At 48.9% G+C, this 23180-nt stretch overlaps 1 protein-coding gene across 4 annotated transcripts in view; it reads right to left on the bottom strand.

Moving 5' to 3' along the window:
• Window positions 1-1765: 1765 nt before the first annotated feature.
• Window positions 1766-23180, bottom strand: part of Slc11a2 (solute carrier family 11 member 2) — a 36130-nt gene continuing 14715 nt past the window's right edge. For 3 of the 4 annotated variants that reach the window (XM_021182935.2, XM_021182936.2, XM_029469774.1), the window contains exons 4-17: window positions 22682-22807; window positions 21604-21723; window positions 19553-19659; window positions 18987-19057; window positions 18815-18882; window positions 17577-17732; window positions 16961-17119; window positions 16130-16216; window positions 15359-15478; window positions 15075-15224; window positions 13095-13168; window positions 11157-11310; window positions 8861-8914; window positions 1766-2935 (exon numbers count right to left, since the gene is read on the bottom strand). In XM_021182935.2, coding sequence (XP_021038594.1) covers window positions 2858-2935; window positions 8861-8914; window positions 11157-11310; window positions 13095-13168; window positions 15075-15224; window positions 15359-15478; window positions 16130-16216; window positions 16961-17119; window positions 17577-17732; window positions 18815-18882; window positions 18987-19057; window positions 19553-19659; window positions 21604-21723; window positions 22682-22807 — 1524 coding nt within the window. In that variant the 3' untranslated portion in view covers window positions 1766-2857. Of the gene's footprint in view, window positions 2936-8237; window positions 8915-11156; window positions 11311-13094; window positions 13169-15074; window positions 15225-15358; window positions 15479-16129; window positions 16217-16960; window positions 17120-17576; window positions 17733-18814; window positions 18883-18986; window positions 19058-19552; window positions 19660-21603; window positions 21724-22681; window positions 22808-23180 lie in introns of those variants that run through there. The other variant, XM_029469775.1, reaches the window with a different exon arrangement.

Consider the following 23180-nt stretch of genomic DNA (forward strand, 5'->3'; position numbering starts at 1 on the left):
CCTCCCCCCAGCCTTTTTTTTTTTCTTCTTCTTCAGTGTTGGGTTGAATCAAGGGCTTCATGAATGCTAGCCAAAGTTCGTACTTGTTCTTAATGGCATAAAGCTTAACCAAGGCTCACTCTTTAGACGTCAATCTTTCAATGGATTTGGTAGGTATTATATTTTCTGCTGACAAAAAGCAGTGAGGCCTCGGGGTGGTGAATGTGTGGCAGCTTATCTCTGTTCCTACCTGCACCCAGAGGAAGCGCAGAGAGGAGCTACAGAAACCCTCTCTCATCTGCCTCACCTTTGTATGGATCGCCAAACAGGATGCTTCTGTCTTCAGCCTTTCTTCTCCCACATAATCTCCCAGGGAAAGAAGTACAGAGAAACAGAAGTGGAGGGTCGGGTGGGTGTACAAGAAATGGGTTCATCTGGGACTGTGATCGGCCTTCACCAAACCGAAACACAGGGACTTCGGTAACCGAAGCTCCGCCCAGCTGCTGCTGCTTCTGTCTCTGTTAAGGTCAGAACTGTGACCTAGATTGCAAGGCTGTTCTCCTAAGTCTTCAGTGGCCTTGTGGCCAAGCAGAACTGAGCGCACTTTCAACCCCAGCACTTGGGGGGCTGAGGCAGGAGGATTTTGAATTTTGAGGCTAGCCTGGTCTATATAACAAGTTCTAGGTAAGCCAGAGCTACATAGTAAGACTTTAAAAAAAAAAAAAAAAAGGCCCTGGGCTGGAGAGATGGCTCAGCAGTCCGGAGCACTGACTGTTCTTCCAAAGGTCCTGATTCAATTCCCAGCAACCACATGGTGGCTCACAACCATCGGTAATGAGAGCTGATGCCCTCTTCTGGTGCGTTTGAATATACTCACATAAATAAAATAAAATCTTTAAAAAATAAAATTAAAAAAAATGTTTTTAAAGGCCCCAAGGTGGAAGTGAAGAAGCTGTAAAGGGTGAATGTAGCAAATGCCCTGGCAAGCTGGGTCAGGTGGTGGCTCCCACCTTTAAATCCAGCACTCAAGGCAGAGGCAGGTGGATCTCTGAGTCTAAGGTTGGTCTGGTCTACAGAGTGAGTTCCAGGACAGCCAGGGCTACACGGAGAAACCCTGTCCTGGAAAACAAAACAAAACAAGAAAAGTAATGTCTGATCTCTCTGCTTCTACATTTAATGCTGAAAGATGAATGTGACATTTAAAGTCACACATAGCCTATGGGGTTTATAGACTCGGAGCCTAGAGAGCAAAAAAGTAAAGAAGGATATGAAGGCCTCGTGCCCAATAAGCCGTGTGCCCCTGGAGCACACATGGCAATGACAGTGGGCAGCTATGATCCAGTTTTAGCCTGCTGTATTGTCTACTGTACTGCCAGGTAGGAATGCAGGTCAAGTGCTGTAACTGGTTCCCTAAGGAGACAGTTATAGTGTGAGTGTGTGCGTTTGTGTAAGAAGACAGTTATAGTGTGAGTATGTGTGTTTGTGTGTTCAGGAGTGCCCACGTGAGCATGTTTGCCTACATGAATGTGTGTGTGTTCGTGTGTGTGCATGCCTGTGCCCCCCACACACACACGTGTGTGTGTGTGTGTGTGTGTGTGTGTGTGTGTATGTGTGTGGTGGGGCCCAGTGTGTGTGTGTGTGTGTGTGTGTGTGTGTGTGTGNGGGCCCAGTGTGTGTGTGTGTGTGTGTGTGTGTGTGTGTGTGTGGTGGGGCCCAGGCCCCAGGCCTTGCCAAAGGTAAGCAAGAGCTCTACAAATGAGTAGCACCCCTAGACAAAAGCTTTTAGCTATTAAGCATGAACTTTATTATAAAAAGAATTATTTCTGGTTGGGATTAAAGCAAAAACCAAAAAGCTCCACTACCTGCACACACACGTGTGGAATGTCGGTGCTTAAAGCGAAACTGACGGTCTGTGTTCCCATCGAGTGCGAGCCTTAGACCTCTGCTAACGCACACCTTAAAATGCTTAAGTTCCTCAGGGCACTCAGCAGTACACATATGGGCGGCCCTTAGAGACAGGGTGAGGACAGTGTGTGGAGTGTCAGCACGTAGAGTAGAAAGAAAGGGCAGGTGGACAGACACCAGCAGAACAACAGCCACAGACACACTTGACGTAGAGACAAAGGGGGAAAGTTGATAAAGTGCCTGCTGTCCAGGAAGACCTGAGTTTGGGTCCCCAGCACTGTGTAAAATCTGGGCGTAGCAGCTGATCTGTGACCCCAGTGTTGGGACGCGAGGCCAGGAGGATCCTTGAACTTACTGGCTGGCTAGCTCAGTCACACATTGAACTCCATGTTCAGAGAGAGACTGGAGACACCTGATGCCAACCTGTGGCCCCCACAAGCAGAAGCAGGCAGACACAGACACACACAGACACACACAGACACACAGACACACAGACACACACACACACACACACACACACACACACACACACATACACTGTGGTAAAGCAGCGCTTTAAGAGTTATTTTTGGGAAGTTCATCGTCAGAAAGGCCCCTTTCTCATTTGTTACCCACACAGAACAAAGACCTAATTCACCTGAAAGGCATTTGTAAAAATCTATCAAGTTTTATAACCTTAAAATCTTACCCAAACTGGCACGTTTGGGTTCACATAAATACATATCGATACACTTTAAACCCCAGAAGTGCAGACACAAGCCTGAGGAACTGCACAACTGCCACAGGCCCGCTGCCTCCGAAGGGTCTCTGACCCATACACAACTGTCAGCTTTTACCCTGAGTCCGTGAGGAGAACTTCTCCTTTGTTCAAATACCTTTGAACAAGCTCACCTCCGAACTAAGGGATTTGCTAACAGGCACTTGGCCCGAAAGGGCTTAGAGAAAGTGTTCTTAAAGTCTCCTGGGCTGTTAGTCATCTGGACACCATTGAGTCAGCATCCACGGTGTTCAGAAGGTAGAGTTCAGGCTGAGCGGTCAGTCCCAGGCGGTACTGAGGGAGGACAAAAGCACAGGGAGACAGTTAGTGTCACGCGCAAGGAATTACACTGTGGACGGACGCATTATTTTGGCCTCTCTGCTCAGTACTTCTGAATTTTATTTCAGAATAGAAAATGGTGTTATGTGAGGCTCTTATTTATGATCATAGACACTTTTTAGATTTTTATTTTAGGTATATCAGTGTACGTAGTATGCACACGTCTGCTGCCCACGGGGGTCAGAAGGAGGCACTGGATCCCCTGGGATTGGACCTAGAGAGGGCGTGTGGAGGTCAGCCACACAGCAGCCAAGCAACCCTGAGGTAGAGAGGGCACTCTAGAGAAAGGCTGCAGCCTGGAGTGCCAGAGAACGCGTGCTTAGAACACAGGCAGGGGGTGAAAACCTTCAGTGCCTGTGCTTCGTGGCTGCCTGAGATGGGGCTGAGGTTAAGGACGATGGTAAATGCATTCTGACTGTCTCATGGCGAGAGTGAAGCTAGCATGGGACTTTAGGATAGATAATATGACCAGACACTCAGAACGCTTTTGTGTCCTAGCACAGTGTACTGGAAATCAGATTTCGAATGATCTAAACCCTGAGTCCGGTAATTCAGGTCCTATTGTCCTTTGACATTTGAGAGCCCTTTCCTGAGTAGTTAGGGGAACGAAAAGTGTGCAGAGAAGCAGCGACCTGCAAGTCCCAGTGTCTGCCAGACTGAGAAGCAGTGACCTGTGGGTCCCAGTGTTTGCAGGCTGTATCAGGAACCACAACTGTCTTCGCGCCCTATACCTTTCTGGTTCTTAGAGCAGGACTCGTGACATTCAAGCTGGCCTCAGGCATTAGGTAGCTGACTTGATTTATCCCAGCCCCCACCTCCCAGGTGCTGGGATTATAGATATTTATAACCATGCCCCACCCTCGGCAGTTTTAAAAAGATATTTCCAGTTCCCTTCCCTGTGAATCTAATGCAGATAGATGGTTTGCAGGGATCTGTGAAAAACATGCTGGTTTTGTTTGTTTGTTGTTTTTTAAGTTAGGGTCTCACTAAGCAACCCTGGCTGTCCTGGAATGTCAAGCAGGCCTCGAGCTCAGAGATTTGCCCACCTCTGCCTCCCAAGTACTGGGACTACAGGTGTGCTCTGCCATTCTTAACCGTCCAGCAATACACTTTGCAACAATGACCAGCTTTCATGTCAGTTAGGGCACTAGTGGTACTGTCGCCCTTGGAACTGACAGTCCGTGTGTTAATGTGAAGTGCAGACTATAGATCTGTATGAAGGGACGAGAGCCATATACTGTATCTGTTCAGGGCCCAGTGTTAGTCCTCCCAATGTGTCCTTTGGGTTTTATATTCAGAACTGAGGATCAAACCTAGGGCTAGGCAAGTGCTCTAGCACTGAGCTAACCCCCAATCTTTTGTTTAGGGTCTCATTCTGGAGTTCTGGCTGGTCTGGAACTTGCAGTGATCCCTCACAAGTGCTAGGATTACAGTCATGCACCACCACACAAACTCCGTCTACTTTCCGAACCTCGTCTTGTCTGCAGATTGGACATGAGCTCCATCTGGAGATGCCAGGCACGCTGTGATTATAACTCACCAAGTCGTCAGGAAGTTTATCCTGAGCTTGTTACACATGGCCTGCGTCATCACAGGAATGCGGTGCGAAGACGCACAGGCCGCATGGTACCCTGGATGAAAACATTCTCAGCCAGTGTGCTAGAGAGACACTGACATTCGCTTGCAGGTCTGACATCCAGACCCGAGGAACTAATACGCCCTACCAGACTCGTGGGTAAGTCACGGAAACCGGTCCCAAGTGAGCAGAGCACGTGGACTTCCTCGGTCCGTGGCATTTAGAGCATCATCTCTTAGGTAACGGGGAGAATTTCGTTGCCTAGTTCCGAGACATTTAGAGATGAGGCTGGGTATAGATTAACACTCTTGTGGTGCACGGAGGTGATAAACAAGTGTATCTATTACTGTAATTAGCTACAGAGAGCCCTCTCTGTTGTTGAAGCCTGACACGAGCACCCAGAGTTACTGCCAAGTGCTAGGACAGGTCTTCCTGTGCAGCTCTGGCTGGCCTTCCGTCTGCCATCTTCTTGCCACGCCTCTCAAGTGCTGAGGTTACAAGTGTGTGTCACTGCACCTGATTAAAATGTTTTGATGTCTTAGTGCTCCTGAGAAAGTTTGGGAGTCTCACTGTGTTTGAAGGGCATGTTGTATTATATTATACAAGATGGTCTGGAGTCTCAACACTGGCTTAAACTACTCAGGTGCTACTGACGACGTGACTCAGATAAGCTTTCAGGGTGTTCAGTCTCCTCTTACTACAGAGGGTGAATACCTTGCTGCAAGCTGGCGGTGACTGAGCATGTCTTTAACCCCAGTACCTGACAGGGAGAGGTAAGAGGATCTTTGAGTTTGGGGCCAGCTGGTCTACAGAGTGAGTCCCAGGATAACCAAGACTACACAGAGAAACCTTATCTTGAAAAACCAGAGAAGGGGACGGGGGAGAGAGAGAGAAAGAGGGGAGGAGAAGCAGGAGTTATATAAGTAGCTGTGAACCCCTGATATAGAACTTGGGGCCTCTGGAAGAGCGTTAAGTGCTCTTAACTACTGCGCCATCTCTGCAGCCCACTGTCTCAAGGACTTTCAACAGCTCTGCCACTTGCACACACGCATGAGGTAACACAAAAGGCTAAGGTGAGAATGTTCTGCATTCTAGATTAGTTCTGACCTTAAACCAAAGCATTTCACCTCCTTTACAAACGGAATCGGGGCCAGTGTCTGCATTTACATTGGGTCAGCCAAAAAGTGTGTCTGGTTTTAAGCTAAGTGACTTCGGTTTCTCTTTTTAAATTTTTATTAGTGTCAACAAATCCTTCCTGGACAATGGGACAAGACTACAGAGAGGCAAGTACTCCGCTTAGAGGAAGGTGGGACAAATTTCATCTTGCAAAATAGTAGTTATGGCCTTAACCACAACAAAAGTATTAATTTTTGGATAAATTAAGTGGGTAAATTAAATATTCATTTAGACTGAGAAAAATGAATGTGATTTGTTGTGTACATGTGTGGGGTGAGTATGCAAGTGCCAAGGAGCACCTGTGGAGGGCAGAGACAGCGACAGAGAGCAGCTTCTCCCTTCCCACCATGTGGGCACTAAGCACACTGCCAGGCTGAGTGAGGCTTGGTGGCAGTGGCACATTGGAAGCTATCTCAGCCCCTCTTGGTGTCTACAGCTAATCCAGACCTTCCGGGGTAATGAGTCCATTTCCTTCTCTGTCCCTTAGGGAGGCAAGCACCGACGCTTGGAACTTAAAGTATGTGGCTCCTGATGGCGACTGGCAGGTCTTTATTTCAGTTGTTAAGGCCCCATCATAAAGTGTTTTCGGTGTTAAAAACCAAACAGGAAAGAAAACCAAACAGGAAAGCAGGAAGCTCTGGTTTAATCACAGCACGTTCACAAGCTGTAAAAAGTTCACTAAAGCCTCCTTGAAGCCACTTGCTGCCGACCTGGCAGGATCTCACAAGACAAGCTGCCGCTACTCCTCGGCCTGTCAGCTCCCAGTGCACTGAGGGGACAACTATTTCAGGTCGCGTAAGAACAAGGACCAATTCAGAGAATGCACAAAGATGGCTCACAAATATAATGCCGGCAGCACAGTGGCGTGGGGGGCGTGAAATGTTTACAGGTTACTGTACTGTTGAAGTACCGTTTTCAGTGACAATCAAATGAATAGGGAACATTTTTAATCTTTTGACACTGTAAATATTGTAGTCATAGAGTCAGAAGAGACCGTATCACACAACGAAACCTTCAATCATTGTAAACAAGTATAACACAACAGAATTCTGGGGCAGGAAGTGAGATGTGCAGCGGAGCCTTGCCTAGGACACATGAGGCAGACCCCTGGGCGCAATCCCTAGCAGCTTCAGGCTGGACTCTAAGTATGGCGAATCTGGATACACCCTGCCCGCCCCACCCCATCCCTGTACAAATGCAGACGTCACTAGAGCATCTCTGCAAGGAATTCTGCTGCCGTCAACCTGGCCCTCAAGCACTGCAGACAGGTTCAAAAGCTCAGCTTCCAGCCTTCGGGAACAGTGATGGGGGGCAGGTGTGAGGAGGACCCTGTAGCACAGGGGTTCCCCACCTTCCAGACATAGCTACCCTTTTAAGTCAGCTCCTCATGCTGGGGGTCACACCCAATAATAACTTTTTTGCTATTTTGTAACTAATCTTGCTACTGTTACAAATCTCGATGTAAATGTCTTTGGATATAGGGTTGCGGATGGATGGCAACCACAGGTTGGGAATGCTGCTGTGAGGGACCCTTGACCTGGTTTTGTTGGATTAGCTGTGGGTGAGTGAAACCAGCGATTGATAATGTGCAAGTTGAGCTTCTGACTGTGTGAGAAATGCTAGCAGGAATGCTACAGCGGCACAGACAGCAAAGGCCATTCGTCGGCCCACTCGCCACAGGGAAAGCGTCAGAGAGGACATCCTTCGAAGCAGCTTTAGCTCCTGCTGCCACCAAGACAATGATCACACACTCTTGTGTCACTCCTCTCCAGCAGACAGACGGGATTTGATGTGACAGAATCACGTCTCCCCCGGGACAGGTCAGAAGTAGCTGAACTGAGGGCAGCAGTTCGGTGCTGAAGACTCCAGAGCTTCGCAGTCTGGTCTCACCAGGCTCTCTCTCCGAGGGAAGGGCTGTGAGGGTGCAGCCTAGGCCCACCTTGCAGGGAGAGGACTTCACACCAGTGACTCCTACTGACTTTGCAAGGTTTGGGTCCAGAGCTCCTGAGACTGCCTTCTGAGTTATCTTGGGCGTGGAATAGCGGCGTCAGACATGATTTGGTGAGAGGTGCTTTGGGGAGTAGTGCAGTTAGCTCTGTGACTCGTTCAGAGTCAGCCCACGAGTGCTACAGTCTTCTGCAGGCAGCACTCTCTCAGAAGAGAAAGATTCCGGGACTGTGTGTACTCAAGATTAAACACTATCTATCGGGAAGGCTTGATAGTAACAGGAAAGTTACTAACCTCAGGGCTAAAGATGGAGCCCTCCCTGCTAAGCTCCACTCCTTAAGGAAAACCTGCACTGCAGGTGAGCCATCATCTGTCCACACCCACCACTTATGCTCTACCTTTTTTTTCTTTCCACTGAGAAATTCCAAAGTAGAAAAAAAAAAAAAAGTCCTGAACCAGCAGGGCAGTGGTGGTGTCTGCCTCTAATCCTAGCACTCGGGAGGCAGAGGCAGAGGCAGAGGCAGGAGGATCTCTGTGAGTTCGAAGCCAGCCTGGTCTACAGAGTAAGTTCCAGGGCAGCCATGAAGAAACTCTTGAAAAACAAACAAAATGCACCAAACAAGCAAAAACCCTAACTTCTAGGGAAACTTAGTGTTTAAAACAGCTCAAGGGCCACCTTTTCAAGGTGCTGCCTAATGCTACTACAGGTAAGACCCCCTACCCCCCACCCTGACCCCCGACAAAACTCATCATCTTAAGCACACATGAGAGCCAGGCATGGTAGACGTGCCTGGAATCCCAGCACTCAGGAGCTTAAGTCAGAAGGATTGCTGTAGGTTTGAGCACAGCCTAAGCTACATAGTGAGTTTTAGGCAACCTAGTATTTAATAGCAAGATGCTATTTCACAAAAACAAAAGGAAACAAAGACCTTAACACACACACACACACACACACACACACACACACACACACACACACACACATCAGTGTTCCCCAACTAACAGTTGAGTCCTAAATGCAGTCTGTGCAACAGCACATACTTGTGGCTATGTTCACACAGTAAACCATAGAAACACACTGGCTCTGATGGCTCCCTGCAAAGACAGACAGACTGATCCAGTGTTTACTTAGTATTGCCACCGCTGGTGTCTTCGCTCAGCAGGACTTTAGAGATGCTTACCGAGCGTCCACAGTCCAGGAAAGACAGACCCAATGCAATCAAACACTGCCAACCCTGGAATACAAAACACGGTTGTCACTCTCCCAACAGCAAGGCTCGTCCAGTGCTATGCAGAGGCGTATCTGCTTCCTGCCTGCCCCAAACACCCAGCTGTGTCCATTTCTGTCCTCCAAGGGCTGTCTGTCCTAGTCAAAACATCCTGTGGATGCAGAGAACAGCTGCAGACTAGCAGTGGGCAGCTGCCTGGTGAGGCTCTTGGCTTTGAGCTAAGCAGCAGTAACCAAGATGTAGACTCAGCCCTATCTCCAAAACTGGGGCTTAACCAATCTCACTAGTCCTAGGGTCCCCATTCAACTTAGCACCTTCGCACCCAATTTTAGTGAAGGGAAGGTTGGCCAAATTCCTAAGAGAACGTTTTTTTTTTTTTAGAAAATATATTTATTTACTATGTATATGGTATCCTGCTTACATGTGTGCCTACACCCAGAAGAGGGCATCAGATCCCACTGCAGATGGCTGTGAGCCACCGCGTGGTTGCTGGGAATTGAACTCAGGACCTCTGGAAGAGCAACCAGTGATCTTAACCTCTGAGCCCTCGCTCCTGCCAAGGACACACAGTTATTGGAATTCCAAGGTCTTATGGTAAGCAGTATATCCTGGCGTGCCCGACGTGTAGGAAAGGAAGACACACTGATCCAGGGCACATATTAAAGTACACACTGAAGGGTCTTCTCAGTCAGCTCCTCATCGCTGGGAGACACGGCACGTGCGGAGTGACGTGCTTGAGAAAAAACAGGACTCTAGCCTCCCTCTTCAACATCCTCCACAGCAGAAATGGAGGGACTTCTGCTGTTTCGTATCCCTGACCTCAGTATTTTTCAGAAACCTCTGCACCAAATAGATAACTGGATAACATAACTAAATAATAGATAACCGGATAACAGATAACTGAATAATAGATATCTGGATAATAGATGATAACTGAGTCTGTTCTCATTGCTTCAGCTTCCTCACTTGTGGAGTCGTGGGGAGGACTGAGAAGCATACACATCTGTACTCGCCATCTATATGCGCACGTTTCTTATGCATGTTTCCGGCTGTCACAGCTGGGCTGGCAGGCCTCAGCCATTTTCCCATTGCTGCCTCTCCCTCTCCAAGGCTGGGGTTATAGGCGCACACAACCACTGCAGTGTTTTTGTGTGGGTCCTGGGATCTGAACTCAAATGCTTACACTGTGCAACTTTGAGTCATGCTGTTTCTCAAACACATCCTAACATTCCCTTTAGATATTAAATACTGGACCCTTATTAAAAAAACAACAGAAATAGAAAAATACTAGGTATTAAAGACTAAAAGAGGAGCCGGGTGTGGTAGTGCACACAGCTTTAACCCCAGCATTTGGGAGGCAGAAGCAGGTAGATCTCTGAGTTCAAGGACAGCCTGTCTATAGGAGGAGTCCCAAGACACCCAGGGACACACAGAGGAGTCCTATCTCAAAAAATCAAGGGGAAAAAAAAGAAAGAGAAGAAAAACAAAAGTAGACCAGGCATGGTGTCTCAGGTCTTTAATCCCAGCACTCAGGGGTCTGAGGCCTGCCTGGTCTACAGATCATCAGGACAGCCAGGGCTAGAGAGTGGCCCACTCCTCCCACACCCCCACACACCAAAACACAAAAAACAAAAAATCAAAACCCTAAAATATACTTGATGATTCAAAATAAGAATATCTGGTTGAGAATAGTGTGGTATTGGAATGATTACCCGGTGTGATAGTTTGTACATCTTTTGGGCCAGAGAGTGACACTATTAGGTGTGGCCTTGTCGGAGGAAGTGTGTCACTGTGGGCATGGGCTTTAATAAACTAGTCCTAGCTGCCTGGAAGTCAGTCTTCCTCTAGCAGCCTTCAGATGAAGATGTAGAACTCTCAGCTCCTCCTGCACTGTGCCTGCCTGGATGCTGCTCTGCTCCCACTGATGATAACGACCGAACCTCTGAACCTGTAAGCAGCCCAATTAGATGCTGTCCTTGTAAGACTTGCCTTGGTCATGGTGTCTGTTCACTGCAGTAAAACCTTAACTAAGACACCAGCATTGTATAAGCCTTATGTTTAATCTCCAGTACCAATAACAACAAAAACTAACTGAAATTTCAGAAACCATTGACTCGACAATGCCATACAAGCTGCCTCAGTAAAGCGCTGAGAGCCTTGAGGACCGTTTGTTTCTGAAGGACAGTTAGTCCCACTTGGACCGTCCCAGACGCCATAGGTGCCCCTGCTCCCTTCACACTGGACTTACCAAGTAGAACACAAAGGTCAAATAAGCCACGCTAACCACTGCAGCCACCACATAGAGTGCCACATGCCCTAGCTCCTGGACATAAACCACTACAAAGTACATGTTGATGGAGCAGACGATCAGGACCAGGATGCCACCTGCAATCCTCCAGCCTCTGCAAAACAAAGAGCACGGTAAGTGCCTGTCGTCCAGCTCACGCGGACAGAAAACTGCATCCCGGGGATTGAGGGAAATGTAGAGAGGCCAAAATTAGCGATGAAGCAGAGAGAAGGGGTCAGAGTGAACAGAAACTTAGTCTTTACCTACCTATCCGTGTGCACCGTGTGGGCACACGTGTGCTGCAGCGTGCATGTGGGTCTTTAACTACCTATCCGTGTGCACTGTGTGGGCACACGTGTGCTGCAGCGTGCATGTGGGTCTTTAACTACCTATCAGTGTGCACCGTGTGGGCACACGTGTGCTGCAGCGTGCATGTGGGTCTTTACCTACCTATCAATGTGCACCGTGTGGGCACATGTCTGCTGCAGCGTGCATGTGGGTCTTTAACTACCTATCAGTGTATGCACTGTGTGGGCACACGTTTGCCGCAGTGCGCACGTGCAGCCAGTTCTCTCCTTCCCCACTTACAAGTTCCAGAGATGCAGCTTCAGGCTGCCGGGCTTGTGCTGCAAGTATGCTTATCCTCTGAGCCTTTTCTGTGGCACGGAAACCTAGCATTTAAGAACCTAGAAATCAGCAGTCAGAAATGCACTAAGCCATTCACTGTATGCTGGAACTCGTCCAGAGATGGAGTCGTGTGAGGAGAGCTCTGAGAGAAGTGACAACAGGCCAAGGACACAAGAATCTGTGGCCGGGTCTTCAAGACCCAGGACGGTTCCTGCGAACGAACACTGACCATGGTTTTGTGCTTCTCCCGGTGTAGTGGGTGGAGTGAGTTTCCTTCAGATCGCTCACTACTGCCTGCTGTTGGTCACTCACTAAATGCTTAAATTCCCCTTTATACTGCTCTAAGGCAAAGCATGCATTTGCCACCTCTGGTGGTCCTTGACTGTGTATAGCTTGAAGCCGTGAGAACTTTGCTCCTGTAATTCTTAACCCTCAGAGTCTAAACTGTCTGAGCTCTGAATAAAGCTCTGCCTTATTTTACTCTGCCTCACTTACTGGCCCCGCTCTGCAGGTCCCACCTCCTCTAACATGGTGACAATTATGGACCTCTGAAACCTAGCCGGTCACATGGACATCTGTACTGATTAGTGCAGACTTTAACTGCCATCTTGTCACACACAAGAACCACTTGGAAAACACCAGGCCGGCTTGTGGCACATCTGTAGGGCCTGATGTGAGAATGACCAGCCCGCTCTGGGAGGCACCACTGCCTAGCCAGTGCACACTTAACACAAGATAGAGCAAGCTAGCTCAGAGCAAACACACAAGTAAGGGTGCGTTCATTCCCTTTGCTCGTGACAGTGGATGTCACGTGACTAGCTGTCTGCGTCTGCTCTGGCTCCTCCCAGAGCGACAGGCAGGAGTTTGGAACTGCAAACCAAATAACCCTGTGCTGCCTGCCGGCAGTGTCTGTCGCAGCAGCAGAAATGGAATGAGAATACAGCCTGTAGCTGCTTGTACTACAAACACTAATAACCAATTCTACAATAGCCCACAGATCGCTCAAGGTGCACACTATTACCAGCCTGTGCCTTTCTTGGATAATTTAACACAGAATTCGAACATCAGCAGTTGAAGCTGGAGGGCTGAGGGCTGAGGGCTGAAGGAAGTGTGTCCTCTTTCCTGAAGCTCACACTTGCTATTTTCTTTCTAAGCCACAGAGGAAGCAGCTAGCAATCGCTCCTGGAAGCACATAGCTCTTTAGGACATATCCCCACTGCCTCCTGGGTAAAACCCCTCCCACGGCCTTCTGGAGACTGCAAGTGTACTCACATTCCATTGGAAAACTCACTCATCACTGGTCGCAGGCTTGTGAACGTGAGGATGGGTATGAGAGCAAAGGGGAGCTGGAAAACAGAATCACAGGCATTACGCGGCGTGTCAGAGGGATTACGCGGACGTGTCGTGTCACAGGATACCACTGAGACGCTGGGGCAAGGCGGAGCAGAGCTCTGGAGGAGCTGCTTATTGGCTTTGGCCTGGCTCTGGCCCGCCACCCCCTCCACATCCATCATGGAAGCTTCGTCACTTGACATCCCTGCTTCCCAGAGTACGTGAGTACCACAGACACCGCATGGTTCACAGAAAGCAATCACAAGCCCTGTCTTACCTATACCACAGGTAACAGCTATTCCGATCACCTCGCCTGGGCCAAACATTATTTTTAATCTAGCACTAATCATGATCTTAAGTGCCTTTGTCTGAACAAAAAAAAAAAAAAAAAAAAAAAAAAAAACAAAGAAAAAAAAAAAAAACCACACTGGGGACTAGAGACGGCTCAGTGCTTAAGAACCCTTGCTTGGCTGTTCTTGCAGAGGACCCAGGTTCAGTTCCCAGCATCCACACAGCAGCGCACAACTGTCTGTAACTCAGATGTGCACAGCTGTCTATGTCTGTGTCTCCAGTTCTAGAGGAGCTGACGCCTTCTTCTCAACTCTTTTGGCTCTAGGTGCAGGTGCACGTGCGTGAACACTCACGTGAACGCTCACACACACACAAAGGTAAAACACTGATAAACACTATGTAGGGGTGGTTCTGATGCGAAGGTCCTGTTCCCTATTGGTTCTTGATCTATCGGTAAAGAAGCCATGGGCCAATTGCTGGGCTGATGAGCAGGCAGGACTTCCTAGTCTCCAGAGGCAAGAGACACGCAGGAGAAAGTTTGTCATGCTTTGGAGAAAAGCCAAGAGGAAGCCATGTGATTCTTGGGCAGAGCAGCCACAGGCCACTCCTACAGGCAGGTGGCTGGGATGCTGAGCTGAGACTAAATGTAACTGAGCAGCTTAAGCTGAGGGCAGGTTAAGCGGTGTGGAGCTAAGAGCACGGAGAAGGGCAGGCTTCTCCAATGGGAGATAACGCCAGCAACTGTGCCAAAAAGGCAAGTTGAAATTGAGCAATGTGTGTGTCTGTTTTTTTTTTTTTTTTTTTTTTTTTTTNTTTTTTTTTTTTGGTTTTTCGAGACAGGGTTTCTCTGTGTAGCCCTGGCTGTCCTGGCACTCACTTTGTAGACCAGGCTGGCCTCGAACTCAGTCCACCTGCCTCTGCCTCCCGAGTGCTGGGATTAAAGGCGGTGTGTCTGTTTTTTATCTGTGGATCCAATATTCTCTGGGTGGGGGTTGGTAGCGAGGTTCATTCCCGGAGCTTAGGTGGGGTAGCAAAAGCTACACGCAGCACACATAATGAGAATAAATAAATAACAGACTGGATGTGACTGTCTCATAAGCTCCACAGGCTTTAACAGTGTTCTTAGAACTCATTTAATGATTTACCCTGCTGCATTAATAAGCTACAAGGCTCATTAATCAGTGGACTTTTAAGTGTCACTAATTTACTTATCTGTGTGTGTGAGGGGGAGATGGGCAGAGACTGAGTAGGGAGATAGGCAGGCAGGCAGGCAGACAGACAGACAGGGATGGATGGATGGATGGGCATGCCATGGCTGAATGCAGAGGTCAGAGGACAACCCTGTGAGACACTGTCTTCCCCTCTACTGCCTCTTCCTGGGCTCACATCTAGGTCTTCAAGCTTGGACAACCACACAGCTAGCACTTTACCCCCTGAGCCGTCTTGGTGGCCCCACCTTGCGACATGCATGTTGAGCATAGCTCATCATTTGCACTAATGAACCTCCATGCCCCTTTCTTCCCCTCAGCCACCCCTAGCACCCAGGTTCCAGCGTGAGGCTTGGCACTTACCCAAGGGTAAGTCAATGCTGACTACATGCAGCACGGGCTTCCCCAGTTCCCTGTTCACCTGTAAGCTCTGCAGAACATTCAGGAAATCATTCATCCCCGTTAGATGCTCCACATCTTGGAAGACAGCAACAAGCAGGGTGGGGATGATGGCGATAGACCGGGTCAGGATCACTCGGGCAAAGCGCGACCATTTTAGGTTCAGGAATCCCTGGAAGGAAGCATGGAAGCTGGTGACCGAATGTGACAGAGAGAGAGATGCCTGGGGATGTCAGGAACCCTCAGAAGCATGGGGTTAGACACTCCAAGCTGTGCGAGCTTCCTCTATTTCACCCCAGCACACACCTCCATGACAAACTGGCCAGAATAGGTTCCAGTCATGGTGGAGCTCTGACCGGCAGCCAGGATCCCCACTGCCCAGATGTAGAGAGCTGCAGGCCCGAAGTAACATCCAAGCACAACACCCTGGGAGAAGGAGGGAGAGACAGGCTTGTCAGTGACCTGCTTAGGTAACACCCAGAGCAGCAGCCCTCTGCAGCACCTCCCTCTGCTCGGGAACACCCAAAGTATCATGCTGGACACTGCACAAAGGGGCGCTGACTCTGGTCAGACCTGGGGGCTTCCAACCTCACTCTGCTGGTGCCCTGCATCCCTCAGCCCAGCCCTCCCTTCTCTCTGTGCTCCAGGGGCTTCATCTCTAACCTCTACCTCACACTCAGGAGGCAGAGCTCACACTTCCCAAAACAAGCTCCTTGATGCTCCTTTCTGGGAAATGGAGGGAGGCAGGCAGGCAGACAGTGCAGTGCACTCTGTCCCTGGGGTCACAGCGGATCACTGGGCCCAGCAGAGCTAGTGACCCAACTTCACTAAGCTGCTCCTCTCCCATTCTAATCAATACCTGCACAACTTCAGTGTCCCCACTGTGCAGCCTTTCAGCCCACTTCTACCAGCTACCACCCCCAACTCCGCCCTCACTGAACCCCAAATATGTTCCTGGCATATGGGCCCCCCAAATAAAAGATACTCAGGAGCCATGCTCAGATCTGAAATGAACTCCGAGGCCAGAGATTATGTTACCATCTCCCCCAAAGTAGAGAGTGCAAACAGCACGCTTACCCCTTTGTAGATGTCCACAGCCAGAGTAGAGTTGTCACTTGGAAAGAGGTCAGCATGGGGGCTGCTGTTATTTTTGCAGACTTCAACCTAAAACCCGAAGCAGTTTAAGAACAATTTATATTTTAGAAATAAGAACCAGATAAGAGGTCCCTTATCTGTCTTGTGAGACAAACTGGAAGTCACACCCCAGGAGGGCCACGACGCAGGCACAGCCAGTGCACTGCCGCCTGCAACCCTTCCCCAGGCTTCCCCAAAGCATCAAGAAGGCTTCAAATGAAAAGAGACGTTAGGAGTCAGACACAAGCGGGGGTCAAAGGTCTTGTAGAGTAAAGAGTGGTAGGTAGGACTAGGTAGGACTCTGGGAGAGGCTGAGGTGGAACGCCAGCTTTAGCACCACCGTACATGCGTGCACAAGGTCCTGGGCTCAACCCCAAACAAAAAACTCAAAGAAAAACCAAACTAACAAAATACTAAGCAGCAGGAATTAAGAGGACACAGAATTCTAAATGACCAGAGTCTTGTCCTGCATAGCCTGTGCTTCTGTTTTGGGGACTCCCTGTAACCTGGCCTCAGCTCAACCATCAGGAGGAGCAGACAGGCTGGCAGAAGTTAACAGGAAGGAACAGAAATGCCAGGATGAAAGCAGGAGGCAAGTGTGAGTCCAAGGCCAGCTCCTCCCAGCCCCCAACAGGCGTCCACAGCCCCCACCACAGACTGGCTGCACTGTGACAAATGAGTGGGTGACACCTAGGCTTCAGACAGATTCCCTTGGGTTCCAGGTCATTGCTCTTGTCTGCCCCACCCCAGCATGCAGTTCACCCTGGCACTCACCACCTGCTCGTTGGTTTTCTCAAAAAATGCTTCAGCAAAGACGGACACAACAAAGACATTGATGATGAAGGAAACAAAGAGCGCGATGCAGGACTCGATGAAGAAGTACTTATTGGCTTCCCGCACTTCCTGCTTATTGGCCCGGTTCACCTGTCTAGACTAGAGAGAGAACAGCGGTGGTCATTTCCACCAGATGCGAAAGTCTCTAATAACTCAGAAGTCTGCAGTCAGCTGAAAGTCTGATCAGACAACCGACGAGACGAAAAGAGGCCTCAGCTCCGAGTCACGGGGACTCCTCGACCTTTGACAACATTGCACAACCCACAAATGGGGGAGCCAGTGACCATGTGACTCCTGAGCGCCCAGAGACTGTGGACAGACCACAGACTAACCTCCAAGGCTCTGAACTATCTCAGCAAAGGAACGCCTGCCTGCCTGCCTTGCTGGGAAAGCCTCCTCCCCACCTCAAGACTTCCAGGCCTTTCCTGAAGAACACGAGCCCAGCGTTTTGTGGGTCACATTTCCTGGTCAATTTGGTGGTAAACACTGGCCAGCCAGCCTGAGAAAGACTGCTCCTTCAGAGCTCTAACAGTAGATGCCGAGGGGCGTGGCTCACCTTGACTAAGGCAGAATGCAGGTACATGTTGTGCGGCATGATCACAGCTCCCACGATGCCCACCGCCTGCTCCACCTGAGGGGTGCGGCACCCTGGACAGGACGGCACGAACATGCCCCTGAGTACTTGGCTCTGGCTGGGCTTCACTGTAATGTACTACACAGCAACACAACACCATTAGCCTTCACTGCAGCACGAAGTGGGAGAACAGTCCTAGGCAGACGCTGGCAGCCTTTACTCGCCCCCACCTTCTGTAACAACTGCCCGGAATATGGAGAATATGGAGAATATGGAGTCGGCAAGTACTCAACAGAATGGGCACGGCCCTGAGTTTGACCTCAGCATCATCAGCAAAATGGAATGACTAGACTCCACAGGACCTTTCAGGACTGCAGTTTTTGGTCTGAGGTTAGCCGCCCTGACACAGGTGATGTGGTCTGAGTATAAACTGCCTGCCACGGGCTCATAACCGGACTCGGGCCCTATCTGGCTTTACTATCTGGAGAGGTGGTGGAAACACTGACAGATGTAGCCTACCTAGATGTAGGTCAATGGGGGCAAGCCATGCCCTGCTTCCTGTCTGCACTGAGATAGAGTCTCCCACACACATCTGCCCAAGGAACTACAGGCCAGACCAAGCCCTCCGAAACCCTAGCTAATCAGACCTTCCCTCCTCCTGTTATTTTTCCACAGTATTTTGGTTACAATTACACAAAGATAACTAATATGGGTCTCAAAGGATTCAGGACTGTATTTTCTGAATATGTTACATTACATTTTAAAAAGTACAGTGCAGATATGCAGAGAACACAGTGTTCTGAGGTAAGGAGCTGGAGAAGGTCTGGCTGCCGTTATCTGCATCACTGTAGCTGCCGACACAGGCCCAGCAACTACAGTCCAGGTCTACCCCACACTGCTCTTCTCTGGCAGTCAGCAATGACCCCACAGCCTCCTCGCTACCCACTCTAAAGCTGTTCTGTGTCAGGGCGGCTAACCTCAGACCAAAAACTGCAGTCCTGAAAGGTCCTGTGGAGTCTAGTCATTTCTGATGCCCCAAAATGTCTCCTCAGGCCTTCTTGCACATGAATCCTTGCCATAGACTATATCCCTTCCAGAGCAGCCCAGAAGTACCTGGCTTTCTGCTGATTCTGCCATTATTGCTTTTATAATAAAAGATTACAAACGAGAGAGAATGAAGCTTTGTTTTAAACAGTTAACCAACAGCCTGCAGCACTTGCCTCATATCCAAACGTGAGGGCCATGATAGTGATGAGAAAGCCAAAAAACGCTTCCAGCTTCCGCAAGCCTGAGGGGGAAGTGCAGAAGTGAGCACGGGGGCCAGCCGGCTGTCCCCACAGCCGTGTGCCCGAAGCTGCCGGCTGGGACTCACCCACCTGCCCCAGGCCTTACCATATTTGTCCAAAAAAAGAAACACAAAAGTGTCTGCGATGGTGATGAGGACTCCGCCCCACAGGGGGACCCTGGGTTAGAGACAAGAAGAGAGACTAAAAACCCAGGGACGATTTCTTCACACCCTGTCCAACACCAAACACCAGGGAAAGCTAGGTCCTGAGGAGGAGCAACAGTGGCTGAGAGGTGGCAGCAGCCCATCCACTGGAGCTCTCCCCGAGAGCTTGCTGTGTCAGACGTGTGGGAAACAGCTGAAAAGCACACGTCACATGCAGAAGGACCTCACTGTGCAGTGGAATAAGCAGCCTTGCAAATAATTAACTGTGCCACAGAACGCTGCATCCTCCATTTAACCTAGCCAGGGAATGGAAGATGCATGCTACATCTGCTGTTAGATAAGGCGGCTCCAGACTAGTTGTATCTTGAACACTAAAGAGCTGGCTTTTCATTTCCACTCTGGCTTCGGAACCCAGCTTAGTACTGACAATGTTCTAGAGGGAAGTCCCACCCCCACCTTCCTGCAGACTGGAGATTGACAATGTTCTAGAGTAAAGTCCCACCCCCACCTTCCTGCAGACAGGAGATTGATGGCGATGGCTGAGCCAATGACTTCCTGCATGTCAGAACCAATGATTGCCAACTCCACCATCAGCCACAGGATGATCCGTGGGACCTACAAAACAAAGGGTGGTTCTGCTAAGAACTTTCTCCGTTCAGAATTCAGATTTTTGTCACAGACTGGAGAATCCCAGAACTCAGCCCTACACAGCCACAGAGTAGAGAAGCACCTCCTGTGGGAGACTGGGAAGCAGGGTCAGGGGCCAACCCAGCTCTTCAGGAGAAGAATGGGATTTCTATTCATCATTTCCCACTTACTCTCTTGCCTAAAAACAATCTAAAAAGCTACAGAGGAAAATAAATATACAAATATGCTCAAAATGGGAGTCAAGAGAGAAATGAGAAATCAAAACCTCTAACTCGCCCATAACTATGGTTATAAAACAAACACGGGACAGACTTTATCATCTTGAATTTAATAACAGCATACAAAAAGTGAAAAAGGTATTGAAGGTAAGGGGCTTAGAAAGATGGTTCAGTGGCTAAAAGCACGTACTGCTCTTGCAGAAGACGAAAAGATCAAACGCCAGCTCCCAGCACCCATGTCTGGCAGCTCACAATTCCTTCAAGGGTCCAGCCTCCACCCACCCCACCTCCAGCCTTTGAACCTCTGCAGACAGCCACACTCATATGCACATACCGAAATACATACATACATACATACATACAATCTTACAAAATAGAAATAAATCTCTTTTTAAAAGTGATCAAAGTCAACGTTCAGAACAGACAGAAAACAGCAAACAGGGCTGGTGAGATGGCTCAGTGGGTAAGAGCACCCGACTGCTCTTCTGAAGGTCTGGAGTTCAAATCCCAGCAACCACATGGTGGCTCACAACCATCCGTAATGAGATCTGGCTCCCTCTTCTGGAGGGTCTGAAGACAGCTACAGTGTACTTACATATAATAAATAAATAAATCTTAAAAAAAAAAAAAAAAAAGAAAAGAAAACAGCAAACAAGGAAACTAGCTCTGGACCAGCAGATGAGTGGAAAGGCAAACTGAGTTAGTGTTGGCTTACTGGCACTAGAAAGCCTGCTGATACTAAATACACAAAAAGTGTCCTGTCACATTACCTAGTAAATGTGCACAAAGAACAAGAAACTAGAGGGAATTATAAAACAGCAAGATCTTCTAAAACATTGGTAAAAATAATTTATATTTATCACACGTGGTGGCCACGCCTACAGCACCAGCACTCGGGATCCCGCAGGATGATCAAGGGTTCATGAACATCCTAAGCTACAGAGAGGGAGAGTGACAGACAGTCAGACAGACACACACAGAGACAGACTTACTGACTGACTGATGACTGACTGACTGATCAACCAATCAGCCTAGGAGAATCGAGAAGAAAAACCACAACACAAAACCACCATGCTCACAGTCAGAAACGACTTCAGCATTCAGGGCACACTCAAGGGAGGCCTGCTTCATATCTAAGATAAACTAACTTAAAACTGTTCTCAGCCACAGGCCTGACTTTAGTCTGCAGCACCACCCGCCCCCAGGGTCTTCCAATCGCAGTCATTCACATAGGTGGTGGTAAAGCTCGCAGAAGGAAGAAACAGGGCAGAATAAACTGATAATATTCAGCAAACCCAAAGCTCTTATAAAATATACTTTATTAAAAGAACACATATTTTTCAAAAACAAGAGTGACCGGTAGATGCTTTCTCATGCAGAATTTACTAAGGAAACTGTGCGCCTGTAACTCTAAAAAGCAGAAACAGATATTAGGTGGTCTAGGCCATCCTGGCTAAGTACCGGGTTCTACATGAATCTGTCTCAAAACAACAACAAAAAATGGAGTCCCATGTTAGATTGTGAGGAAGAGACATGGGTTGACAGCGAGAGAGGTGGGAGGATTCCTTCAGTACTAGTTCCAGGGACACTGACCCCAAGTCCTCTACTGCTCAGTGCAGATTGAGGCCAGCATATGATGCTAGACACACAGATTCCTCCAAGTTAGCAACAATCAGGACAACATGCTGCTCACCTTGGGATACTGACGGTGACATACTTCAGCAAGATGCAAGCCGGTGACCACTCCAAGTCTCGCTGCAAGGCGCTGGAGCAGCAGCCCCACAATGGTGGCCAAGAGGAGCACCCAGAGCAGCTGAGGAAACATAGCCAACCTTTATTAGGGAGCTGAGGAGAGACACACCCAATACCCACTGGGCAGCTGGGAGACAGCTCAGCTAAGACAAAGCCAGGTCAGGAATATGGACCCGAGCTCTGCATCAGTTTTACATGTGACCTCTGAGGCGACTGCATCTCTGTGTCTCTTAGCTGCTGTCTCTCCTAAGGAAATTACAAAAGACCACGCAGCATTTTTCACACAGGTGTCGCTGCCAATGCAGACCTGTGTACTCAGATGGGGACAGTAAGGGAGGTGTGCCGACTGGAGTGAGAATGGCCAAGGGCTCACATGTGTGAATAATTGGTGGAACTGTCTGGCAAGGGACACAAAGTGTGCTCCTGTTGGGGAGGGGGTACACAGGGGAGGGTTGAGGGCCATTCCCAGTGTTCTTCCTGTCTGGTGATCAAGATGAGCTCTCAGCAGTGCTGCTGCCACCAGTATGGGCTGTAACCCTCTGAAACTCTAAGCCAAATTAAGTTGTTTTGTTTTATTTTATAAGTTGTCTTGGTCACAGCATTGTTACAGGACTAGAAAAGTAAGACAGGAGGTTGGAGACTGCCAGGAGCTGGAGAGATGGCTCAGCAGTTGAGAGCACTGACTGCTCTTCCAGGGACCTGAGTTCAATTCCCACCAACCACATGGTGGCTCACAACCATCTGTAATGGGATCCGATGCCCTCTTCTGGTGTGTCTGAAAACAGCTACAGTGTACTCACATACATGAAATAAATAAATAAATCCTTAAAAAAAAAAAAAAAGAAGAGAGAGAGAGAGAGCTCAAGAGAAGGGACGTAAGAGCTTAATGAATGCTCAAAAGGACAGGGAGAGCCCAGCAAGCATCCAAGATAGCCCATGAAGTCCAAGAGTCCATCCACAGCAGTAACAATAACAACAAGGAAAATTTGTTTTTCAGCCAGGGTAAAACTGTAGCTCACCTTAAATCCAGCCACTGCTCCAGACTGCAAATCAGATTCGATGTTTCCTGGGTCTAGGTAGGCAATGCTCATAAGAAAGCCAGGCCCCGTGAACGCCCAGAGTTTACGAAAGCTAAAACAAGAGTACTATAAAGGAGAGAGGAGAGCGGTCTGAGTATCCCCCGTTCTAACGTCTCTATTTTATCACACGTCAAGAAGCGACACCAGCGGCACAGGGTGGGCCCTGCACAAGTCCCCGTTTCATGTCCAGTTCGTCCACTTTTTACCAATAAGATGGCCTCTTCTCTCAGTGGGAGTCCTTCCTTTACCTGCTCTCCATAAGCAACTTGGTCCAAACTGAACCCACCCACTTCCCACACAGGAGCAAAACCACACTTGAAAGAGAAGAACACAGGGGCTGGCGAGATGGCTCAGCAGTTTAGAGCACTGACTGCTCTTCCAGAGGTCCTGAGTTCAATTCCCAGCAGCCAGATGCCCTCTTCTGGTGTGTCTGAAGACA

The sequence above is a fragment of the Mus caroli genome, chromosome 15 (assembly GCF_900094665.2).
Source record: "Mus caroli chromosome 15, CAROLI_EIJ_v1.1, whole genome shotgun sequence".
Classification (NCBI taxonomy): domain Eukaryota; kingdom Metazoa; phylum Chordata; class Mammalia; order Rodentia; family Muridae; genus Mus; species Mus caroli.